The 26023-nt window shown below is 48.1% G+C and overlaps 2 protein-coding genes across 4 annotated transcripts in view; one reads left to right on the forward strand and one right to left on the reverse strand.

Moving 5' to 3' along the window:
- KIAA0753 (KIAA0753 ortholog) overlaps positions 1–19597 on the reverse strand; it is a 206541-nt gene extending 186944 nt beyond the window's left edge. The window contains exon 1 of one of the 3 annotated variants that reach the window (XM_063954311.1): positions 19419–19597. In XM_063954311.1, the coding sequence (XP_063810381.1) occupies positions 19419–19582 (164 nt within the window). In that variant the 5' untranslated portion in view covers positions 19583–19597. The remainder of the gene's footprint in view (positions 1–19418) is intronic. The other 2 variants (XM_063954312.1, XM_063954313.1) reach the window with 2 other exon arrangements.
- A 35-nt stretch (positions 19598–19632) lies between these two features.
- The window catches only part of MYCBP (MYC binding protein), a 118085-nt gene continuing 111694 nt past the window's right edge, over positions 19633–26023 (forward strand). Inside the window, exon 1 of the mRNA XM_063954314.1 lies at positions 19633–19782. Within this exon, the coding sequence (XP_063810384.1) occupies positions 19768–19782 (15 nt within the window). The 5' untranslated portion in view covers positions 19633–19767. The remainder of the gene's footprint in view (positions 19783–26023) is intronic.

The raw sequence follows: 26023 nt of genomic DNA on the forward strand, positions 1-26023 counted from the left end.
GTAGCCTGCCTAGGAAAGAGTTGGCGTTTGCGAGATGCTGCTACTGGTGCCGCCGCTGCTGTTCTTGCGGCGGGAGTCCATACATCTACCCAGTGGGCTGTCACAGTCATATAGTCCTGACCCTGCCCTGCTCCACTTGTCCACATGTCCGTGGTTAAGTGGACATTGGGTACAACTGCATTTTTTAGGACACTGGTGAGTCTTTTTCTGACGTCCGTGTACATTCTCGGTATCGCCTGCCTAGAGAAGTGGAACCTAGATGGTATTTGGTAACGGGGGCACACTACCTCAAGAAATTGTCTAGTTCCCTGTGAACTAACGGCGGATACCGGACGCACGTCTAACACCAACATAGTTGTCAAGGCCTCAGTTATCCGCTTTGCAGCAGGATGACTGCTGTGATATTTCATCTTCCTCGCAAAGGACTGTTGGACAGTCAATTGCTTACTGGAAGTAGTACAAGTGGGCTTACGACTTCCCTTCTGGGATGACGATCGACTCCCAGCAGCAACAACAGCAGCGCCAGCAGCAGTAGGCATTACACTCAAGGATGCATCGGAGGAATCCCAGGCAGGAGAGGACTCGTCAGAATTGCCAGTGACATGGCCTGCAGGACTATTGGCATTCCTGGGTAAGGAGGAAATTGACACTGAGGGAGTTGGTGGGGTGGTTTGCGTGAGCTTGGTTACAAGAGGAAGGGATTTACTTGTCAGTGGACTGCTTCCGCTGTCACCCAAAGTTTTTGAACTTGTCACTGACTTATTATGAATGCGCTGCAGGTGACGTATAAGGGAGGATGTTCCGAGGTGGTTAACGTCCTTACCCCTACTTATTACAGCTTGACAAAGGCAACACACGGCTTGACAAATGTTGTCCGCATTTCTGGTGAAATACTTCAACACCGAAGAGCTGATTTTTTTTGTATTTTGACCAGGCATGTCAATGGCCCTATTCCTCCCACGGACAACAGGTGTCTCCCCGGGTGCCTGACTTAAACAAACCACCTCACCATCAGAATCCTCCTGGTCAATTTCCTCCCCAGCGCCAGCAACACCCATATCCTCCTCATCCTGGTGTACTTCAACACTGACATCTTCAATCTGACTATCAGGAACTGGACTGCGGGTGCTCCTTCCAGCACTTGCAGGGGGCGTGCAAATGGTGGAAGGCGCATGCTCTTCACGTCCAGTGTTGGGAAGGTCAGGCATCGCAACCGACACAATTGGACTCTCCTTGTGGATTTGGGATTTCGAAGAACGCACAGTTCTTTGCGGTGCTTTTGCCAGCTCGAGTCTTTTCAGTTTTCTAGCGAGAGGCTGAGTGCTTCCATCCTCATGTGAAGCTGAACCACTAGCCATGAACATAGGCCAGGGCCTCAGCCGTTCCTTGCCACTCCGTGTGGTAAATGGCATATTGGCAAGTTTACGCTTCTCCTCCGACAATTTTATTTTAGGTTTTGGAGTCCTTTTTTTACTGATATTTGGTGTTTTGGATTTGACATGCTCTGTACTATGACATTGGGCATCGGCCTTGGCAGACGACGTTGCTGGCATTTCATCGTCTCGGCCATGACTAGTGGCAGCAGCTTCAGCACGAGGTGGAAGTGGATCTTGATCTTTCCCTAATTTTGGAACCTCAACATTTTTGTTCTCCATATTTTAATAGGCACAACTAAAAGGCACCTCAGGTAAACAATGGAGATGGATGGATACTAGTATACTTATGGATGGACTGCCGAGTGCCGACACAGAGGTAGCTACAGCCGTGGACTACCGTACTGTGTCTGCTGCTAATATAGACTGGATGATAATGAGATGAAATCAATATATATATATATATATATATATGTATGTATGTATATATAATATCACTAGTACTGCAGCCGGACAGGTAGATAATATATTTATTAGGTAATGATGACTGATGACGGACCTGCTGGACACTGTCAGCTCAGCAGCACCGCAGACTGCTACAGTAAGCTACTATACTATAGTAGTATGTACAAAGAAGAAAGAAAAAAAAAAAACCACGGGTAGGTGGTATACAATTATGGATGGACTGCCGAGTGCCGACACAGAGGTAGCTACAGCCGTGGACTAACGTACTGTGTCTGCTGCTAATATAGAGTCTAGACTGGATGATAAATTATTGATAATGAGATGAAATCAATATAATATCACTAGTACTGCAGCCGGACAGGTACTATATATATTTATTATGTAATGACTGATGACGGACCTGCTGGACACTGTCAGGTCAGCACAGCACCGCAGACTGCTACAGTAAGCTACTATAGTAGTATGTATAAAGAAGAATGAAGAAAAAAAAAACCACGGGTAGGTGGTATACAATATTTTATATATATACATATATATATATATATATATATATATATATACAATTATATATATATATATATATATATATATATATATATATATATAATTAAACTGGTGGTGATTGATTATTAAACTGGTGGTTACTTCAGGTCACGTTGCAACTTGCAACTAGTACTCCGAGGCCTAAGCAGACAATCACAAAATATATTATTATACTGGTGGTCAGTGTGGTCACAACAATGGCAGTGTGGCACTGACTCTGGCAGCAAAAGTGTGCACTGTACGTTATATGTACTCCTGAGTCCTGCTCTCAGACTCTAACTGCTCCCCACTGTCAGTGTCTCCCCCACAAGTCAGATAATAGATAGTGTGACTGTAAGTGTATTATCTAATCTAGTATAAATATCACTTCAGCAAGCAGTATAGAGTATAGTAGTACTCCTCCTAATAATGCTCCCCAAAATACTGTGTCTCTCTCTTCTCTAAACGGAGAGGACGCCAGCCACGTCCTCTCCCTATGACTCTCAATGCACGTGTGAAAATGGCGGCGACGCCCGGCTCCTTATATAGAATCCGAGTCTCGCGATAGAATCCGAGCCTCGCGAGAATCCGACAGCGTGATGATGACGTTCGGGCGCGCTCGGGTTAGCCGAGCAAGGCGGGAAGATCCGAGCCTGCTCGGACCCGTGTAAAAAACCTGAAGTTCGGGCGGGTTCGGATTCAGAGGAACCGAACCCGCTCATCTCTAGTTTAAACAGTGGACTTGATCTATTTCAGCCTTTATGCTGTCAACTAGGTGATTAATCGTGCCCTACGGGCGCTCTTCACACAGTCGGAAGGGGGTACGCCCCCTTAACCCCTGCACGTCCTTTGGCCAGGCAATATTTGTATTATATGGAGTATTACATTCAAGGCTAATGTTGGTAGTGGTTACATATTTTACGGGGAAAGGGTGTGCGATGGTTAAGGGGGCGTAGGCCCTTGCGACGGTGTGAAGAGCGGACGCAGGGCAGGATGAATGACCTAGTGTGTTAATAATATGTTATGTGTACATAATTTAGAAATAAGCAGTGAGATCATCAATAAACAAACAATACACTGCAAAACGTGTGAGCATAAATGTGATCAAAATAAACTGTGTGACCTATTATCTTAATGTGTATTTATTTTATTTTAATAAATATATTCTTTAATATCTTTACTGGATCTTGTCTCCTTTTTATTGATCTTGATCCATTAGAGCAGGCTTTTTCAACCAGTGTGCCGTGGCACACTAATGTGCCGCGATCAGTTGCAAGGTGTGCGGCGGAGCCAGAGCCGCTTCCTGCACCTTCAGAGTAAACTGTTGGCCCGGGCTCTTCTTAGAGGAGCAGTCATGCTCCGGCCATGATCTTTGCCTTGAAGACGCGGCGGTGTGATATCAGAGGTCACGGCCGCCATGTCTCACCACCCGGCCAGCCCAGCCGCCTGCATACACATCTTCCAGTTCCCACCTGCATCCACAGCTTTCCTTGCCCACCCACATCCACACCTGCCTGACCGCCCCCGCCTGCTCAGTATTCGCAGCACTCCACTATGAACAACCCCTGCCACTGAGGGACAGGGAGGAGGACAGCTGACTGGTAGGGGCTAATATTTGTTGTTTTATTTCTACTGTGGGGAGAATAAGGATTTATGGGGGGGAACAATGTGAATAATTCATCTGGGGAGCAATAGGATTTATGTGGGGAGAAATGTGATTGATTTATGTGGGGAGCAATAGGATTTATGTAGGGAGCAATGTGATTGGCCTACATAGAAAAAACAATGTATGTGTGGATTTTTTTTTTACTATGAGGGCCAATGTGTGTTTTTGTTGTTTTTTTCTGTGGGGAACTGATTGTGTGCCTTGGCAATTTTAAAATATTGTTCTGTGTGCCGCGAGTAAAAAAAAGGTCGAAAATCACTGCATTAGAGGATCCATATCATATTGAATATTATATGTATTTCCTTGAATTGAATTTCTACCATCCTTTCAACTCATTTTCTCTGTTCATGGGAGGTGTTTATTTTCCAGGCAAGTATATTCCAAAGTATATTTATATTCAGTAGCGGCTTTTGCCGCGGGCAAGCAGGATTCTTGCCCGGGGCGCCGCAACCTGAAGGGCGCTGCGCCACCTGACCCTCCCAGCTAAGCTCCTAAATGCTTCCATGCGGTGCGCCTGACATCATCGCGCACCGCATGACAATGTGGGTGCGGCCGCCGACGCTAGAGGTCCTAATCGGCGCCCATAGATCAGAGGAGCGACGGCAGAGACAGCAGCAGCGGTCGGGAAGCAGGAGCGGAGTTGGTAAGTATTTTTTTTGTCTTTTATAAGCAGCGCTACTAAGGGCATAACTACAGGGGGCAAAACTACAGGGGTCACAACTCTACCGGGGGCAAATCTAAAGGGGGCACAACTATGGCCACGCCCCTATTTTTTGGCGCGCACTAACCAGATTTTATATATATCAGAGTGAAGAAACGGCACTCAGGAACTCATAATGTTTAGAAATGCATGGTCTACGTTTCGGAGACCTTTAATCTCCTTCGTCAGGACATGTCCCGACGAAGGAGATTAAAGGTCTCCTAAACGTAGACCATGCATTTCTAAACATTTTGAGTTCCTGAGTTCCGTTTCTTCACTCTGCTATTTACCTATACGATTCGGGTACCGGGACCAGCTGTGATATTGTTGGAGTGCCGCACTCACCCTCACATCAGTATCAGCTGCTCCGGTGCCATCTGGAAAAAAATCATCTACAATACGTCCAACAGGCAGCGGCACTCAGAGACTATGTACAGTTGCAGGCGTGCAAAAAGTGTTTTTAATACATCACAGCAATTCGAATGTTTCAGGGTCATAGCGCCCCTTTTCAAGTTGTATTACCTTGACAAAGCTGGAGGTGCTTACAAAGGAGGATCTGATATATTATTCATCACGAATAATCAATATTGAAATAAGGCCGCCCATTATGTAATAAATGTTACATTTTTATGTTTATTAACATTTCACCAAAAAACAAAATAAACACACACTAACTAAATAAATAAAAACCTCTAAACTAGGACAACAGTCCAAAAAAAAAAAAAAGAAAAAAAAAAAAAAAAAAGGATCAAGCGAGGACAGGATAGCGGTTTCAAGAACATAAGGCTTGAGGGGACGATTTCTCAAACAATATTTGCGGCTATTTCCCTGAAAACACAAGTTCTTCGGGAGTTAGCTGCCAAAACTAAGTATCCCCTAAATGTATGTAGAAGGGGCCGCAGTAGGCATCTCCGATACCTGCTGCGATCCCTCCATTCCAGCCAGCAGCCACATCCCCCATAGGTTTCTAAGGTGGATGCGATGCTGCCAGAATTATTAATTTACGGAACGTGAAGCAAGATTGACCCTCATATCACGCTGTAGCCTACAGGCTACTCACTGCAGCCAGCAGAAGGTTTCCCCAGAACCCTCACCGGAAATGTCCGCTGTGCATGTAGAGAAGCCCCAGCAACTCACTGAGCACATCACAGGGACCGGCCCATGTCACTGCAGGTGCTTATTAATCAGCGTCCGATTTTACCTAGGGGCTGCAGCCAGTAAGTATCCGCCACCACCAGTGAGCCCTGAATGATTGCAGTGGCTTCCTATGAAGCACAATCTGCTAATCTCATGTATAACTGTGATCGTCAGGTAGGTATTCCAATAGGAATCCTTTACTGCCAGCAGTAATATGCTTTGAGGACTGCAGCATATGCAGTCCGTACAAGCCGTTAAAGAGAATGGGGTGCTTTTGTGGGCTGCCACAGAAGTCAGGGCGCTTGTGCGCACTGTGGGTTTTTTTTTTCATTTTATCCCTAATAGTGACTGCAGCTGGCATGCATGTGCTAACCTGTTTTTTATTTTTTGTTAATTCCCCCTTCCCTCACGGCGCGGTGGCAGGTGCGGCCTGCAGGCAGAGCAGCAGTAGGTGCCAGCAATGGCAGCCCCCCTGAAGCTGGCAGGTAGGAGCCGCTGCTGTTATTAACACATCCAGCCGAAGTGACTGCTGGATATGTCCACAGTCAATACGATCCTGGGCACGAATATCATGTCCAGATCACATTTAATATGCAATCAATGATAAATGGGCCCCTAAGCCTGACGATGGTGGTTTTGAGACGGGGGCGGGAGATGGGGAGAGTATAAGAGAGGAAATGGTAGCCAGAGTGTGGGAAGGGAGACTTGGAGAAGTTAGAGTATACAGATGAGAGAAGATGAATTTAAGGGAGTGGCGTGGTGGTGGTTGGGGAGGAAATCCATTGAGATATACAAAGAAAAGGAAGAAAAGATGAGTTTGGTTAACGCTGGGTCAGTGGGGATGTTAACATCCCCTAGGATGATGAAGACGTCAGAGGAGAGGTAGTGGGGAAACCAAGCGGCAAAAGTTACCAAGGAATAGGGAAGTGTGGACATGGTGACTGAGACGCCAAGATGGATGGGGTAGAAGAAACAAAGTGGACAGGATGAGAAAGTAAGGGAGGGTTTGATGGGCTGACACGGAAAGGTACAGTTGATGGGTAGGAAAATGCCCACCCTGCCGCCTGGAAGGATGTCAGGTATGACGGAATGGGTGAAGGAGAGGCCCCCATATGAGAGGTCAGTGGGGGAAGTTTATACTGGATGGAAATGGCATTCCAGAGTGCACAGGAGAGAGAGGGAGGGAAGATATGAATGATAATAAGATTTTACTTACCGGTAAATCTATTTCTCGTAGTCCGTAGAGGATGCTGGGGACTCCGTAAGGACCATGGGGATAGACGGGCTCCGCAGGAGACATGGGCACTTTAAGAAAGAATTTAGTTCCTGGTGTGCACTGGCTCCTCCCTCTATGCCCCTCCTCCAGACCTCAGTTAGAGAAACTGTGCCCAGAGGAGATGGCCAGTACGAGGAAAGGATTTTGTAAATCCAAGGGCAAGATTCATACCAGCCACACCAATCACACCGTATAACTTGTGATAACTACCCAGTTAACAGTATGAAAACAACATATCATCTGTTCAAGACCGATGCAACTATAACATAACCCTTATTGAAGCAATAACTATATACAAGTATTGCAGAAGAAGTCCGCACTTGGGACGGGCGCCCAGCATCCACTACGGACTACGAGAAATAGATTTACCGGTAAGTAAAATCTTATTTTCTCTAACGTCCTAGAGGATGCTGGGGACTCCGTAAGGACCATGGGGATTATACCAAAGCTCCCAAACGGGCGGGAGAGTGCGGATGACTCTGCAGCACCGATTGAGCAAACATGAGGTCCTCCTCAGCCAGGGTATCAAACTTGTAGAATTTTGCAAAAGTGTTTGAACCCGACCAAGTAGCACAGCTGTAGTGCCGAGACCCCCCGGGCAGCCGCCCAAGAAGAGCCCACCTTCCTAGTGGAATGGGCCTTGACCGATTTTGGTAACGGCAAACCAGCCGTAGAATGCGCTTGCTGAATCGTGTTACAAATCCAGCGAGTAATAGTTTGCTTTGAAGCAGGGGCACCAATCTTGTTGGATGCATACAGGACAAACAGCGCTTCAGTTTTCCTGACTCTAGCCGTTCTGGCTACGTAAATTTTCAAAGCCCTGACCACATCAAGTAACTCGGAATCCTCCAAGTCACGTGTAGCCACAGGCACCACAAAAGGTTGGTTCATATGAAAAGATGAAACCACTTTTGGCAGAAATTGCGAACGGGTCCGCAATTCTGCTCTATCCATATGGAAAACCAAATAGGGACTTTAATGTGACAAAGCCGCTAATTCAGACACTCGCCTAGCCGAAGCCAAGGCTAATAACATGACCACCTTCCACGTGAGATATTTCAACTCCACCGTTTTAAGTGGTTCAAACCAGTGTGACTTTAGGAAACTTAACACCACGTTAAGATCCCAAGGTGCCACCGAAGGCACAAAAGGAAGCTGAATATGCAGCACTCCCTTTACAAAAGTCTGAACTTCTGGGAGAGAAGCCAATTCTTTTTGAAAGAAAATGGATAGGGCCGAAATCTGAACCTTAATGGAACCTAATTTAAGGCCCAAATTCACTCCAGTTTGTAGGAAGTGAAGGAAATGACCCAGATGGAATTCTTCTGTAGGAGCATTCTTGGTCTCACACCAAGAAACATATTTTCGCCATATACGGTGATAATGTTTTGCTGTTACTTCCTTCCTAGCCTTTATCAGCGTAGGGATAACCTCAACCGGAATGCCTTTTTCTGCTAGGATCCGGCGTTCAACCGCCATGCTGTCAAACGCAGCCGCGGTAAGTCTTGGAACAGACAGGGTCCCTGTTGCAACAGGTCCCGTCTTAGAGGAAGAGGCCACGGATCTTCTGTGAGCAGTTCCTGCAGATCTGGATACCAGGTCCGTCTTGGCCAATCTGGAACAATGAGGATTGTTCTCACTCCTTTTCTTCTTACTATCCTCAACACCTTTGGTATGAGAGGAAGAGGAGGAAATACATAGACTGACCGGAACACCCACGGTGTCACTAGGGCGTCTACCGCTACTGCCTGAGGGTCTCGACCTGGCGCAATACCTCTGTAGCTTTTTGTTGAGGCGGGACGCCATCATGTCTATCTGTGGCAGTTCCCACCGACTCACAATCTGTGCGAAGACTTCTGGATGAAGTCCCTATTCTCCCGGGTGTAGGTCGTGTCTGCTGAGGAAGTCTGCTTCCCAGTTGTCCACTCCCGGAATGAACACTGCTGACAGTGTGCTTACATGATTCTCCGCCCAGCGAAGAATTCTGGTGGCTTCCGCCATTGCCACTCTGCTCCTTGTGCCGCCTTGGCGGTTTACATGAGCCACTGCGGTGATGTTGTCTGACTGGATCAGAACTGGTCGGTCGCGAAGTAAGGTCTCCGCTTGACGTAGGGCGTTGTATATGGCCCTTAGCTCCAGGATGTTGATGTGAAGACAAGTCTCTTGACTTGACCAAAGAACCTGGAAATTGCTTCCCTGTGTGACTGCTCCCCAACCTCGGAGGCTTGCATCTGTGGTCACCAGGATCCAGTCCTGAATGCCGAATCTGCGGCCCTCGAGAAGGTGAGCACTCTGCAGCCACCACAGTAGTGACTGTTAGGCGCCGGGGTCCGCTTGTCCGCGCGACCAGGCGCCTAGCAACTAGGGACGCCGTGCACGTACAGCCGCCGGCTCCCTAGCAACGCTAGACGCCGGGCGCGCTGAAGCCGCACGGACCCTAGCAACGGGGACGCCACTGGCGGACCGCGTTCCCCGTTGTTGGGTTTTAGGATTTAATGCGTTCACCTGTTCTCTGGCCGTGCAGCAAGGCAGCAGCACGGCATTTAGTCCAATCAGCCTCTAAATTGGAGGACTCCCTGTTAAGTACACTCCCAGGGCTTCTCACAGACGCCGGTAATAGCTTCCTGCATGCTGCCTTTGTTTGCTGAGAGTCTGTTTCCAGTCCTGCTGTATCCGGTCATTCCAGTCCTCAGAAGTCCTGTACTCGGGAGTTACCATCTCGTCCCTGGAGTCCTGACTGATCACCGTTTTATATCCAGTGGTGTTCGTGAGTTGCGGCTCTGCCGTGTGTTGCGGCTCAGCCGCTTTACCTTTTATATTTTGTGTTTGGAGCATTTGCGGAGGGTTCCGCTTCCACAAGTCCTCTCTGGTACTCGGCGGTGCCGGGTAGGAGAATTGGACAAGTGGATATTTTGGTTGTCCTTTTCCTGTTAGGGTCTCCTGCCCTGTGCTGCCACGTCGTCATGGCAACCGGGAGACAAGTGCTAGTGGAGTAACCTGAGCGCAGCTGATACTCCGGTTCGGGTCTTTTGCTGTGCAGTGGTTATAGGCTCTGTGCACGGCAGGGGATCCGGTGCTGGTTTTTGTGCTCACAGTCTGTGAGGTCTGAGTGGGGCGTGGACAGCACCTGCTTTATAAGGCCTCTTTTCAGGGTAAGCAGATGCTGCTGAATCTTTGTTGGTTAGTCAGTTCATGAAAGTTAGCCAGTACTGTGTAGCTTTGTATTTGTTTGTTGCTTACTGCAAATAGGCCTGGGGATTTGGTATTACACTCTGCCAATCCAGACCTAGCAGTAAGACTGGAGTCAGTCGTTTAGCTTGCTGGGGTTCTGTTACTACTCTGTGAACCTAGCAAGTTTGCGGCTGTATTCTAAGACTTGCCTGTCTAATCCTGTCTCACTGTGCTAGGTGTCAGGGGTCAGTTTAGTGGCAGTAAGCTAAAACCTGTGCACTGCAAGTGAGAAATAGGATTGTGGAGACTCTCCTTGTGTCTATCATTCCATCTCTGACCAAGGAGTTTACTGCCACACCCGTTGGTAACCCTTTAGGGTTTTGCTGTTGCCCTTAGCAACAGCATTTCAGGTTCTCTACGTATTAAAACACAACATCTTGCTTTTTACATCTGAGCAGTTCTAATACAAGGGAGATACCCAGTTCCTTAGCCTCTGGGCTTCTCTGTTCACTTTGTGTGTATTTTGTTACCCTATCACCTTCTGTGTACGTTATGTCATATTCCCCAGTTTGTCTGTGAGTCCATTTGTTTTGCATAACAGTTCAAACACCAGTACATTCCTGCAGACACTGGAGTGCATAACAGTTCTGACACCAGTACTTTCCTGCAGGCACTGGTGTGCATAACATATTCAGCAGCCTAATACTCCTGTTGAAATTTTGTGGGAATATGGAGCATACCCCTCAAAATACGTTGCAACAGGTGGTCGATCAGGTGCAGGTCCTGACTCGACAATTTAATGATTTGTCCATTAAAATGCACACCTCCCAGGCTGCTGGCGGATCTCCCGCAGCAGCAGCACCTGCAGGGGTTAAGGAGCCGAAAGTAAATCTCCCGGATCGTTTTTCTGGAGATCGCTCGCAGTTCTTTTGTTTCAAGGAGAGCTGCAAGCTATACTTCCGGCTTAGGCCTCAGTCTTCTGGGTCGGAGATTCAGCGGGTGGGCATAGTGATTTCCTTGCTACAAGGAGACCCACAGGTCTGGGCATATGGGTTGCAGCCTGACTGTCCGTCGCTTAAAAGTGTTGATGCTTTTTTTACGGCACTGGGCATGTTGTATGATGACCCTGACAAGACGGCCTCAGCCGAGGCTCAGATTTCGATCCTTAAGCAAGGGCGAAGGCCAGTTGAGGTTTACTGTACGGAGTTTCGGAGGTTGGCCCATGATACCCAGTGGAATGACCCAGCCCTGAGACACCAGTACCGAAGAGGTCTTTCAAACCAGATAAAGGACCAACTGGTACAATATCCCTTGCCTGATAGCTTGGATCAGCTCATGCAGTTATCCATCCGGGTGGATAGACGGCTGAGAGAGCGTAGGCTTGAAAGGGAGACTGAGATTTCCTTCCTTCCCAAGGGAACCTCAGACTCTGAGGAATTTTCTAAGGAGCCTATGCAGATTGGGGCTACCCGCCTCTCCTCGCGTGAGAAGACGCGGAGGAGACAGCAGGGGTTGTGTTTGTACTGTGGGAATAAAGGTCATGTGGTAGTATCATGCCCAGAAAAGCCGGAAAACTTCAGGGCCTGAGGGTGATGGGAAATATCCTGTCAGGCCAGAAGTCAGAATTTCCCAAGAAGACTTTTATCATTCCGGTGACCTTGAAGATCCTCGGTCAAACTGTCAAGACTGAGGCCTTTGTGGACAGTGGGGCCGACGGGGTTTTTATGGACCGCCAATTCGCCCTGAAACACTCTGTTCCCTTAGTACCCTTGGCATCGGAAATTGAGATTTGTGGGTTAAACGGGGAACCATTATCCCAAGGTAAAATTACCTCTTGCACTAGCCAGATTTCTTTGTTTATTGGAGCCACACACTCTGAAAAATTGTCCTTTTATGTGACTGTCTGTACTTTTGCCCCATTGGTGTTGGGGTTACCCTGGTTAAGGGCCCACAATCCTCAATTTGACTGGGTCTCTGGGGAGATTCTTAGTTGGGGTACTGATTGTTTCAGGAGTTGCTTGAGCCTTCCAGTCAGGCTCTCGCAGCTAAGTTTGCCAGGATTGCCAGGGTGTTATGCAGATTTTGCGGACGTGTTCTCCAAAAAAGTTGCAGAGGTACTACCTCCCCATCGCCCCTATGACTGTGCCATTGATTTGTTGCCAAATGCTAAGCTTCCCAAGAGCAGGTTGTACTCCCTGTCACGTCCTGAGACTCAGGCTATGGCAGAGTACATTCAGGAGAACTTGGCTAAGGGATTTATCAGACCTTCACAGTCTCCAGTTGGGTCGGGGTTCTTCTTCGTGGGTAAAAAGGACGGTTCGGTGCGACCCTGCATCGACTTCAGGGAATTGAACCGTATCACGATTAAAAACTCATACCCACTGCCTCTCATTTCGGTCTTGTTTGACCAGCTTCGTACTGCCACCATTTTTTCTAAGATTGACCTACGCGGTGCGTACAATATAATCCGAATAAGAGAGGGGGATGAATGGAAGACTGCCTTTAATACCCACTCAGGGCATTATGAATATTTGGTGATGCCTTTTGGGCTCTGTAATGCCCCGGCAGTCTTCCAGGATTTCATGAATGATGTGCTCAGGGAATATTTGGATAGATTCTTAGTTGTATACTTAGATGACATCCTAATCTTCTCCCATTCCCTGGAGGAACATCGGAAGCATGTACGCTTAGTCCTCCAGAAACTCAGAGACCACCGGCTTGGGGCGAAGCTGGAGAAGTGCGAATTTGAAGTTCAGCAAATCGCATTTCTAGGATATATTATCTCCCCAGAAGGTTTCCAAATGGAGGGTTCCAAGGTACAGGCAGTCCTGGATTGGGTGCAGCCCACTAGTTTGAAGGCGCTTCAGCGTTTCCTGGGCTTTGCGAATTTTTATAGACGATTTATCGCTGGATTTTCGTCTATAGTGGCGCCCTTGGTGGCACTCACTAAGAAAGGGGCGGATGTTGCTCACTGGTCTTGTGAGGCTAAAACGGCTTTTGCCCGTCTCAAAAGGGCATTTGTTTCGGCGAAGGTGCTGCGACACCCATATCCAGAGCGTCCTTTTGTGGTGGAGGTGGATGCCTCTGAGATGGGTATTGGGGCAGTGCTTTCTCAGATGGGAGTGTCTGATAATCGCCTTCATCCCTGTGCTTACTTTTCCCGTAAATTTTCGCCTGCCGAGATGAATTAGGACGTGGGTAACCGGGAATTGTTGGCTATTAAGGATGCACTGGAGGAGTGGAGACACTGGCTTGAGGGGGCTAAGTTTGTGGTCTCAATTCTCACTGACCATAAGAATCTGGCATATTTAGAGTCAGCGAAGCGTCTCAATGCCAGGCAGGCACGATGGGCTTTGTTTTTTGCTCGCTTTCATTTTTTGATAACATATCGCCCTGGGTCAAAAAACATCAAGGCTGATGCGCTCTCGCGGAGTTTTGCTCCAATCCAGGAGACCACCGAGGAGCCGTTGCCCATTGTTTCCCCATCATGTATTAAAGTGGGCATTACCCAGGACCTCTTATCATTAGTCCTTAGAGCACAGGAGCAGGCTCCTCCAGACCTTCCGGTAGGTCTTTTGTTTGTGCCTCCTAGGTTAAGACAGCGAGTGTTCCTGGAATTCCATGCCAAGAAGTCGGCAGGTCACCCGGGTATTGCCAGAACTCGGGAGTTGCTATCTAGGGCGGTGTGGTGGCCCTCGGTGGCTAAGGATGTGGATCAGTGGGTTCGGGCATGTGACATCTGTGCCCGAAATAAGACTCCTAGAGGGGTTCCTGTTGGCCCATTACATCCACTCTCTATCCCATCTAAGCCATGGACCCACATTTCAATGGATTTTGTGGTGGACTTGCCCAAATCCTCGGGGATGACAGCCATCTGGGTTGTCGTTGACAGGTTTTCGAAGATGGCGCACTTCGTTCCACTGGTTGGGCTGCCATCAGCCAGTCGCCTGTCTGAATTATTTATGCTGCATGTTGTGCGTCTCCACGGGTTGCCACTTGATGTGGTCTCTGACCGCGGATCCCAGTTTGTGGCCAAATTCTGGAGGGCATTTTGTTCCGATCTCCAGATTTCTGTCAGCTTGTCGTCAGGCTACCATCCGCAGTCTAATGGGCAGACTGAAAGGGTGAACCAGTCCTTGGAGCAGTTCCTCAGGTGTTATGTCTCCAAGTGTCAGACTGACTGGGTTGCTCATCTGTCCATGGCGGAGTTTGCCTATAACAACGCGGCTCACTCTGCTACAGGGATCTCTCCCTTCCTTTGTGTGTATGGGCATCATCCTAAGGCCAATTCTTTTGACCCCCTGGACTCCACGCCTGGTGGTTCCTCTGTGGTTTCGGTCCTTAGAGGTATTTGGCGGAAAGTGAAGAAAGCCCTTGTGTCTGTGTCATTAGTGACCAAAAGGGTTTTTGATAAGCGGAAAAGACCCTGCAGCTTCAAATTAGGAGACTTCGTCTGGTTGTCTACCAAGAATTTGAAGTTGAGACAGCCATCTCATAAGTTAGGGCCCCGGTTCATCGGCCCTTATAAGATCACCAGGGTTATCAATCCGGTGGCATTTCAGTTAGATCTGCCCCGTTCTTTGGGTATCAATAAAACATTTCATTGTTCCCTTTTAAAACGGGCGATTAGTAATCCTTCTTCCAGTGGAAGACCTTCCCCTCTTCTGATACGTGGCCAGAGGGAGTTTGTTGTTGAAAGGATTCTTGACTCCAAGGTGGTTCGGGGTCGGTTGTCATTTTTGGTGCACTGGAAGGGGTATGGCCCGGAGGAGCGGTCGTGGGTGCGCAGTTGTGATCTTCATGCCCCCAGACTGATACGCTCTTTCTTCTCGCAGTTCCCCGATAAACCCGGTGGTAGGGGTTCTTTGACCCCTCGTCAGAGGGGGGGTACTGTTAGGGTCTCCTGCCCTGTGCTGCCACGTCGTCATGGCAACCGGGAGACAAGTGCTAGTGGAGTAACCTGAGCGCAGCTGATACTCCGGTTCGGGTCTTTTGCTGTGCAGTGGTTATAGGCTCTGTGCACGGCAGGGGATCCGGTGCTGGTTTTTGTGCTCACAGTCTGTGAGGTCTGAGTGGGGCGTGGACAGCACCTGCTTTATAAGGCCTCTTTTCAGGGTAAGCAGATGCTGCTGAATCTTTGTTGGTTAGTCAGTTCATGAAAGTTAGCCAGTACTGTGTAGCTTTGTATTTGTTTGTTGCTTACTGCAAATAGGCCTGGGGATTTGGTATTACACTCTGCCAATCCAGACCTAGCAGTAAGACTGGAGTCAGTTGTTTAGCTTGCTGGGGTTCTGTTACTACTCTGTGAACCTAGCAAGTTTGCGGCTGTATTCTAAGACTTGCCTGTCTAATCCTGTCTCACTGTGCTAGGTGTCAGGGGTCAGTTTAGTGGCAGTAAGCTAAAACCTGTGCACTGCAAGTGAGAAATAGGATTGTGGAGACTCTCCTTGTGTCTATCATTCCATCTCTGACCAAGGAGTTTACTGCCACACCCGTTGGTAACCCTTTAGGGTTTTGCTGTTGCCCTTAGCAACAGCATTTCAGGTTCTCTACGTATTAAAACACAACATCTTGCTTTTTACATCTGAGCAGTTCTAATACAAGGGAGATACCCAGTTCCTTAGCCTCTGGGCTTCTCTGTTCACTTTGTGTGTATTTTGTTACCCTATCACCTTCTGTGTACGTTATGTCATATTCCCCAGTTTGTCTGTGAGTCCATTTGTTTTGCATAACAGTTCAAACACCAGTACATTCCTGCAGACACTGGAGTGCATAACAGTTCTGACACCAGTACTTTCCTGCAGGCACTGGTGTGCATAACATTTCCTTGGCGATTTCTCCGCACATATTATAGTTTTGAGTTTGCTTAGCCCCTGGCCTGGTTGTTTAGTTAGAGGGCCTCTTGTTATCACCCTGTCTCGGGTTTCCCTTTGTCTCTCATTAAGACCGGGGGGCATCGAAGTTGGGCAGACATAATCCGCCATTCAAACGCGGCTGCCAAGGGCTCAAGAAACCATAGTCTCGCAGGGGATTTCTGACAACACGGGTGAGACAACAGAGTTAGGGCGCCAGGGGCTATTTTCCTGTCCTGCTCCCTTCCCCAGCATTCCGTTCCAGTGCTCCGGTCCTTGCCATAAGATCTCCTCTGACCAGAGTGCTGGAATCATAACAGTGACACCCTGGCGGACAGGGTGATCAACCGATGCATCTGAAGATGTGACCCGGACCACTTGTCCAGTAGGTCCCATTGGAAAGTCCTCGCATGGAACCTGCCGAAGGGAATGGCCTCGTATGACGCCACCATCTTTCCCAGGACGAGTGCAATGATGCACCGACACCTGTTTTGGTTTCAATAGGTTCTTGACCAGAGTCATGAGTTCCTGGGCCTTCTCTATCGGGAGATAAAGCCTCTTCTGGTCCGTGTCCAGAATCATGCCCAAGAAGGGCAGACGAGTCGTAGGAACCAACTGCGACTTTGGAATATTGAGAATCAAGCCGTGTTGCTGTAACACTCTCTTAGGCTGTGAGGGAATATTAGGCAAAAAATTTGACTTTCCAGCTGTAGCTGTGGAGACCAGGTCCGAGAGACCTTCCCCGAACAATTCCTCACCCTTGTAAGGTAAAACCTCCATATGCCTTTTTGAGTCGGCATCACCTGTCCATTGCCGAGTCCACAGGACCCTTCTGGCAGAAATCGACATAGCGTTTATTCTAGAACCAAGTAGACTAATGTCTCTTTGAGCATCTCTCATATATAGGACAGCGTCTTTTATATGACCCAGGGTCAATAATACAGTATCCTTATCTAGGGTATCCAATTCCTCAGATAAGGTATCCGTCCATGCCGCTACAGCACTACACACCCAGGCCGACGCAATTGCCGGTCTTAGTAAGGTACCCGAACGTGTATAAATGGACTTCACGGTAACCTCCTGTTTGCGATCAGCAGCATCTTTGAGGGTAGCCGTATCCTGGGATGGCAGGGCTACCTTTTTGGATAAGCGTGTTAAAGCTTTGTCCACCCTAGGGGATGATTCCCATCGTAACCTATCCGTTGGTGGGAAAGGATACGCCATAAGAATCCGTTTGGAAATCTGCAGTTTTTTATCTGGAGATTCCCAAGCTTTTTCACATAACCCATTCAGTTCGTGTGAGGGGGGAAAAGTTACCTCAGGCTTCTTTCCCTTATACATATACACCCTCGTGTCAGGGACAGGGGTTTCCTCTGTGATGTGCAAAACATCCTTTATTGCTATAATCATATATCGAAGGGATTTAGCCAATTTTGGCTGTAACTTTGCATCATCGTATTCGACACTGGAGTCAGAATCCATGTCGGTATCTGTGTCAACAATTTAGGATAGTGGGCGCTTATGAGACGCTGACGGTCCCTGCGACATAGGGTCAGGCACGGGTTGAGACCCCGACTGCCCCAATGCATCAGCCTTGTCAAATCTTTTATGCAAGGAATTAACATTATCATTTCAAACCTTCCACATATCCATCCAATCAGGTGTCGGCGCCGTTGGCGGAGACACCACATTCATTTGCTCCCGCTCCTCTCCCACATAGCCTTCCTCATCAGACATGTCGACACAAGCGTACCGACACACCACACACACAGGGAATGTCCTTTCTGAAGACAGTTCCCCCACCAGGCCCTTTGGAGAGACAGAGAGAGAGTATGCCAGCACACACCCCAGCGCTATAATATCACAGGAATAACACAGTAACTTAATGTTAACCAGGTAGCTGCTGTATGTTATAGTTTTCGCGCCTAATTATGTGCCCTCCTTCTCTTTTCAACCCTCTTCTACCGTGTATCAGCAGGGGAGAGCCCGGGGAGCTTCCTCTCAGCGGTGCTGTGGAGAAAAAATGGCGCTGGTGAGTGCTGAGGGAGAAGCTCCGCCGCCTCGGCGGCGGGCATCTGTCCCGCTTAAACAGTAATTTTGGCAGGGGCTCATACATATATACAGTGCCCAGCTGTATATATGTGTTCTTTTTGCCAATATGAGGTCCCAAAGGCTGCCCAGGGCCCCCTGCACCCTTACAGTGACCGGAGTATGTGAGGTGTGTGGAGCAATGGCGCACAGCTGCAGTGCTGTGCGTTACCTCTAGTGAAGATCATGAAGTCTTCTGCCGCCTGTGATGTCTTCTTTTCTTCTCATAATCACCCGGCTTCTGTCTTCCGGCTCTGCGAGGGGGACGGCGGCGCGGCTCTGGGACGGACGGCGAGGGCGAGATCCTGCGTGCCAATCCCTCTGGAGCTAATGGTGTCCAGTAGCCTAAGAAGCAGGACCTAGCTTCAGACAGTAGGGCTGCTTCTCTCCCCTCAGTCCCTCGATGCAGGGAGTCTGTTGCCAGCAGAGCTCCCTGAAAATAAAAAACCTAACAAAATACTTTCTATCAGTAAACTCAGGAGAGCTCGCTGAAAAGCACCCTGCTCCTCTGGGCACAGTATCAAACTGAGGTCTGGAGGAGGGGCATAGAGGGAGGAGCCAGTGCACACCAGGAACTAAATTCTTTCTTAAAGTGCCCATGTCTCCTGCGGAGCCCGTCTCTCCCCATGGTCCTTACGGAGTCCCCAGCATCCTCTAAGACGTTAGAGAAAATGGATTGTGTGACAGAGAGTGATAGCTCACTGAAGCATTCTGGGGGAGATGTACTAAGCAGTGGAAAGTTAGGGGAGAAGTGAGCCAGTGGAGAGGTGGCAACCAATCAGCTTTAAAGTAACATTTATAATTTGCATACTATAAAATTATACAGAGCAGCCGATTGGTTACCAAGGGCAACTTCTCCATTGGCTCACTTCTCCACTCATTTTACTGCTTAATACATCTACCCCACAGTATGAAGCCTGGGAGTTAAGCTGGGTACGGAATGGAAGCGAAGAGACATGGTGACCCACAGAGGTGCTAGGGAGTAGAATGGGTGCTAGGAAATAAAGTGGGGGAAAAGAAGGGAGAGGGAGGAAGAATAGTGTCTCCAATCGACTGTCAGTAGGCACGGGGCAGAGAATAAGGCAGTAGATAAAGTAGGTAATACGGCAGTACATTAGCAATAGATGAAAAGATACGAGGCTGAAGTTAGAATGAAGCCAACGCAAACCTCGTGCACTCACGGTGCTTCGTTCTACCGTGCCGCCGTCCCCTCCTCACGTAACACCAACCAGAACGCCTGTGGTGTTCTGCGCATGCGCCCCGCCACCGCCGCGCCACCGCCGCGCCACACTTTAAAACCGTCAGCGGCTCAAAGAGCCTACGGTTACGCATGCGCGTCTGTGTCTGCGCCGGGTCCAGGAGCTGCGCATGCTCAGTGTTGAGCGTCGGCTTCTAGTTCCGCTCATTCACCAGGCAGGCGTTACCGGGGAGATCGCTGGGTAACAAATAAAATAAATAAAACAAGCCGGTTACTACGAAGAGCAGTCGCAGAGCTTGGCGTCACCGGAAAGCGAAGGATGGCGAACTATAAGGTGAGAGCTGTCGGACATGAAATAATTTCCCGTACTCGTAATAATGTTACTGGCTGCAGTCCTGGTTGTACTCGCTGTGTATGGACTGCACGTACATTCAGGCTGCTGGGGTAAATCTGTCACTACACTGTGTTCCTATCAAGTGTCCCTCCTAAATATTAATTGTGTCTTGTGGTTGTTTAAAGCTCCCCATTATCTGGGGAGGTGGAAGGGGGCTCTGTCTTGTTTAATAATGAGCTGATACTTCACCTGGTGCTTGGCAGTATGTGTTACCTTTTCCAAATGAGCCGTGTGTATAGTTTCCGAGTTCTCTTACCAGGAGAGCATACATTGTGTGTTGCTTGTTTCCATGTGTATCCTGGTTACATTATGCAGATATATACTATTTATACTCAAAAGGCAGTAACCATACGATGCTGAAGTTAGCTTCTTATTCGGCCAGCTTCTTATTCGAGCTCCAGCTTCTTATTCAAAAAATTTAGTTTTAATCTTTGGCCATAAATTTGACACCTGAAATCAACAAAGCGTGGTCACTAACATATGACCCACTTGTATTTTGCTTGGCCCAACGCTGTTTTGGGCATGAAATACACTGGCAAAGTGGGCACAAACACCATAATTTACCATTTTGAATAAGTAGCTGTAGTTTTGCAAGGGTTAACCAGTCTTGGGCCACAAATTTGACACCTGAAATCAACAGAGGGTGGTCACTTGCATATCACCCACTTGTATTTTGCTTGGCCCAACGCTATTTTGGGCATGAAATACACTGGCAAAGTGGGCACAGACACCAATTTATAAATTGCCATTTTGAATAAGTAGCTGTAGTTTTGCAAGGGTTAACTAGTCTTGGGCCACAAATTTGACACCTGAAATCAACAGAGGGTGGTCACTTACATATCACCCACTTGTATTTTGCCTGGCCCAACACTGTTTTGGGCATGAAATACACTGGCAAAGTGGGCACACAACATATTTTGCCATTTTGAATAAGTAGCTGTAGTTTTGCAAGGGTTAACTAGTCTTTGGCCACAAATTTGACCCCTGAAATCAACAGAGAGTGGTCACATGCATGTGACCCACTTGTATTTTGCCTGGCCCAACGCTGTTTTGGGCATGAAATACACTAGCAAAGTGGGCACAAACACCATATTTTACCATTTTGAATAAGTAGCTGTCGTTTTGCAAGGGTTAACTAGTCTTGGGCCTCAAATTTGACACCTCAAATCAACAGAGTGGTCACATGCATGTGACCCACTTGTATTTTGCCTGGCCCAACGCTGTTTTGGGCATGAAATACACTAGCAAAGTGGGCACAAACACCATATTTTACCATTTTGAATAAGTAGCTGTCGTTTTGCAAGGGTTAACTAGTCTTGGGCCTCAAATTTGACACCTCAAATCAACAGAGTGGTCACATGCATGTGGCCCACTTGTATTTTGCCTGGCCCAACGCTGTTTTGGGCATGAAATACACTGACAAAGTGGGCACAAACACCATATTTTGACATTTTGAATAAGTAGCTGTAGTTTTGCAAGGGTTAAGTAGTCTTGGGCCACAAATTTTGCACCTGAAATCAGGAGCCTGCAATACAGTCTCTGCGCATAAAGCTTTTCTTAAATTCTGCAAAGTAGTCTCTGCGGCCTAGGGGGTAATTCAGACTGCATCACTGCAGCGGCAGCGATCACAGTCTGAATTACTTTGTGGAGTGCGCCCTGCGCCTGTGCACTCCGGGAGCCCAGTGAGATTCTATCAGCATCTCAGGGCTTCAATCGCCTCTGCCTGATTGACAGGCAGAAGCGGTCACGTGGTGGGAAGGGGCATGCCACCGGCATTAGAACCACGGTACGGACAACGGTGGCCTGTCTGGACCGTTGGGGGGCGGCCCAATGCAGCTGCGTGGTGTTACACACAGACTCTGCGCCCCTCGATGTGGCGAGTAGCGGACTGCCAGCGTGCAGGAGATTCGTTTGCAGTGAGCTAATCATCAGGTACAAAATCATCGCCACCGTGCAATGGTTTTGTACCTGTGCGAGGCGGGGGGGGGGGGGTAGGGTCAGTCATGCGGGGCGGACTAGCCCTGTGCTGGACATCCACCCGCATGTCAGAGTAAATGATCGTAGATGTGCTACATTTAGCATATCTGCGATTAGATCTTGTCTGGGGACTGTTTCCTCAGACAATCGGTGAATGATGCTGCCCTGTGGCAAATTCGCGCATGAACCTACGCAGTGGCAGAACAACACCATGGTGGGCCCAGGTGCAACAAAATGCGTTGCCCCAGCCCCCCCAAGATCCAAAACATGTGTGTCAAAAAATAGGGCATGGTCTCATTGAAAAGGGGTGTGGGCACACAATAGTACCACCATTTCAAATTATGCCACACAGTAGTGCAACCTTATTACATTACACCGATTTACATTACATTACACTGAACAGTAGTACTCCTTATATACGTTACGCTACACAGTAGTGCTCCTGAAACACGTTATGCCACACAGTACTGCTTCTTATACACATTACAACACACAGTAGTGCCTCTTATACATGTAACGCCACACAGTAGAGCTCCTTTTACACATAACGCCAATATAGTAGGCACTACGGTAAAGTTTTAGGGTTAGGCTGCTGGGGGGGGGGGGGGTGAGGCACTGGGGTGGTGGCTAGCGTTAGGCTGTGGGGAGGGGAAAAGGTTAAGGTTAGCTACTAGGGAAAGGATTAGGGATAATGGGGAAAATACTCACCAGAACACTGCTGAGACATCGCCAATGCAATGTGACCCAGAAAAAGGCACTGCTGTCACCGGTATAAAGTACGAGTCTGCTATATCACAAGGGACTGTTTGTTGACAGTTCTTCCTGTCGACATAATGAATATCAATATGATAACTGTCGGCCAATTGTATCCAACTCCCACAAAAACTCAGGAGACTTCTCACTGTATAAAGATGGGACACTTCCTTTGTACAAGGATACACAAGGCCCATGGAGACAGATGCCCACACTATGCATCATGAAGCCAGCAGCAGCACATGCACCCTGGGTGACAATACATGACTTTGTGCTTGGCTGCCTTAGTGGGGTCACTCTATGCTGTGCTGTATGTTATATGTCAATGCACAGTCACCATTACTATTTGCAGAGAGACCAGCTTACTGTAACAACCCCGCCCACCACCTCCCAATCTCCGCCCGCTCAATGTAGGCTCCGCCTCTTCGAGGTCCGCGATTCTGAGTTTGCAGGATGAAATGTACAATTAGAAAAATGTATAATAAAATAAAAATAAATAAACACACAGCTGCCTGACCGCCTTACAAGGAATGCTGCTGCACTACCTCAGATACTCTACAGTTTAGCCGCATGGTCACGTGATGCTCTGGCACTGGTAGCAAAAAGAAACAGCTGGGCTGCCCGTGAATGAGAGGGGAAGATGCCCCCTTCTCCTTCTCCAGACTTCTCCACTGCATCCACCTCCCCCTCTGCCCAGACTGCAGCTCTGCACACCAGCTGAGTCTCATTCTGTTAAGGGGAACCGGCGGCTTGCAGCGCGCCGGCAGGTGGCATGTTGTAATGAGTCAGTCTGACTCATTGTAGTGCCTCTGGCTGTGGGCCCCTTCATCGTGGAGGGGCTGGTGCATTGCACCGGTTGCACCGCTGCAAGTTCCACCCCTGGACCTACGATAATAGCCCACCAGACCAAAGAATATCCTGAGTTGCGACATACATTTTAGCTTAGGCCATGTGAGGACTGCTTCCACCTTGCTGGGTTGAGGTTTAACTTACCCTTGGCATACAATAAACCCCAGATACTTTGCCTCCACAGTTATGATGGCACACTTCTCCTGGTTAGCTGTGAACCCTTGTGCCTGTAGAGACTGTAACACTGCATCCACCTTTGGAAGGTGCGACTTTATACTGGAACAAACCCACTGTGGTAGATAAGGCTGTTGTTGCTTTGGCAGCTTCCATCAGAGGAATTTGCCAGTACCCCTTCAGTAAATCTAGCGTAGTTAGATACTGCTTATTGCTAAGTTTTGTACTAGTTCATCAACCCGGGGCATAGGATAGGAATCAAACCGAGGAACTTTATTTAACTTTCTGAAGTCATTACAGAATCTCAAAGCTCCAAAAGGCTTGGGCTCTAAAAAAAAATGGGATTATCACCCCCCCCCCCCTTCCCCCGGTGGAGTAACACTGTCATGCTGTATGATTTCAGTTTTCCCCAGGAGGGCAGAGAACACAACCTGGTACTGTGCTACTAAGTTTACCACTTCTTGTTTCTGGCTAGGACTCAAAGTTACCTCAGTAGGCACCTGACATTCTGGGGTTTTCATGGCCACTAAAGAGGGATGACTGGCACTTTCCAAGGCTTCAACAAATTCACATGGTAGACTTTTACCTCTTTCCTTCTACCTTCCTGCCGTACCTAGACACAAGTATCAGTACCTTGTTGCCCCTATTGAGAGTCCGGTTGACAGCAGTAACGCCATGACTGCGTTTTTGATCCTGTTGAGCTCTTACCATATGCTTGGTCAGAAGTGGCGCAATTTGCCTTAGACAGCCATACAATTGGGACACAAACTGAACGATGTTAGGCTCTTGGAACGGGATCAGTACTAAATCCCGCTGGACGGGATCCCGGCGGTTGAAATACCGACACCGGAATTTCAACCACACAATCCCAACAGGGGTGGCGAGCAGAACGCAGCCCCTTGCGGGCTTGCTTCGCTCGCCATGCTGCAGGCACGGTGCCTTGCTACGCTCGGCACACTTTTATATTCTCCCTCTATGGGTGTCATGGACACCCACGGAGGCAGAATATGTCGGGATTGTGCCGGTCGGGGTTCCGGCGTCGGTATTTCGACTGCCGGGATTCCGTCCGGCGGGATCTTGACCGCATCCCCTTGGGACAATTGCTGCTCCCACCCATCTTTTAATAGATCTAGTATCCCTCTGCGTTGTCTACCATAGAGGAGTTTGAAGGGTCTAAACCCCATACAGTCTCTGTATAAAGTCTCTATATAAATAAAGGATAATAATAATAAAAGAGGCTTGGGGTACCTCTCAAACTGCCAACATTAGCTAACGTAAGAGTATGTCCTAATCTCGCTTCTCCTGTGACACTGCCCTTTTCATCATCTGCATAAGGGTTCTGTTAAAGCATTCAACCAAACCGTCTGTCTGCGGGTGGTAAACCGAAATGGTAATTCTATCCACCTTTAACAGGCGACACAGGTATTTAATTTAGACACAAAAGGGGTACCTTAGTCGGTCAGTACCTCTATTGGTATTCCTAGACGGGTATACAGCATCAAGAACTCCCGGACAATAGTGCTAGATTTCATGTTACATAATGGTATGGCCTCCGGATACCCGGTGGAGTAGTCCACCGTCACCAATATATACTGATGCCCATGATCCGATTTTTCTACTGGCCCTATCAGATCTTTAAAAATTGGCTCAATAGGCATGGAAATTAGTCAGGAAAACTAAGGTCGCCCTAAATTCTGTCTGGGGTACATTTTTTGGTACACTGGGCATTCCTGACAATATTTTTTTACTGCAGCATGAATGCCTGGCCAGGAGAACCATAGTTGGATACGCTGGAGTTTTCCTCTCCCCTAAATGGCCACCCCATAAATGCATGTAAGCCGCCCTCAATACCAGCTGCACGTGTTTTCGGGGAATCAGCAACTGGTCTATCCTTTTACCTTGCAAATAAGTTACAAAGTAAAACAAATTGTTTTTCACATAAAGTAAGGTGGTAAAGCAGAGTTTACCTTACCATTTACCACTACCACATTTTAAAAAGTATTGGACAAGTTGCCATTGTTATGTTGATCTCGCCTAAAGTCCTGCAAAGACACTCTTTCGCAGATGGGGGACTAATGTGTCTCAATCTCACTGGCAAGAGAGGGCTTTACAGTCATACAACCTTGGCTTCCAGTAGATCTTAGCCCCTGCGACAGCTTAACCTCTGTATGTCTGCCAATGTCATGCCAGGTAACAAACTCCTGCAACACTGGGAAGTCCTGGCCCAGGATTAGTGGATAAGAAGGTTTGGAAGCTACTGTGACTACCATTTTTACTGGTCTTACTTTAATCACCACCGGCAGGTGCACTCATGGGCATTCTTCTATGTCACCAAGTATACATAGCATCTTTACCAGAAGCACAACCTGACCAGACCCGGGAAGAACCAGGTCAGCAGAGATGATAGACAATTCATTGCCAGTATCAA

The sequence above is a fragment of the Pseudophryne corroboree genome, chromosome 2 (assembly GCF_028390025.1).
Source record: "Pseudophryne corroboree isolate aPseCor3 chromosome 2, aPseCor3.hap2, whole genome shotgun sequence".
Lineage (NCBI taxonomy): Eukaryota > Metazoa > Chordata > Amphibia > Anura > Myobatrachidae > Pseudophryne > Pseudophryne corroboree.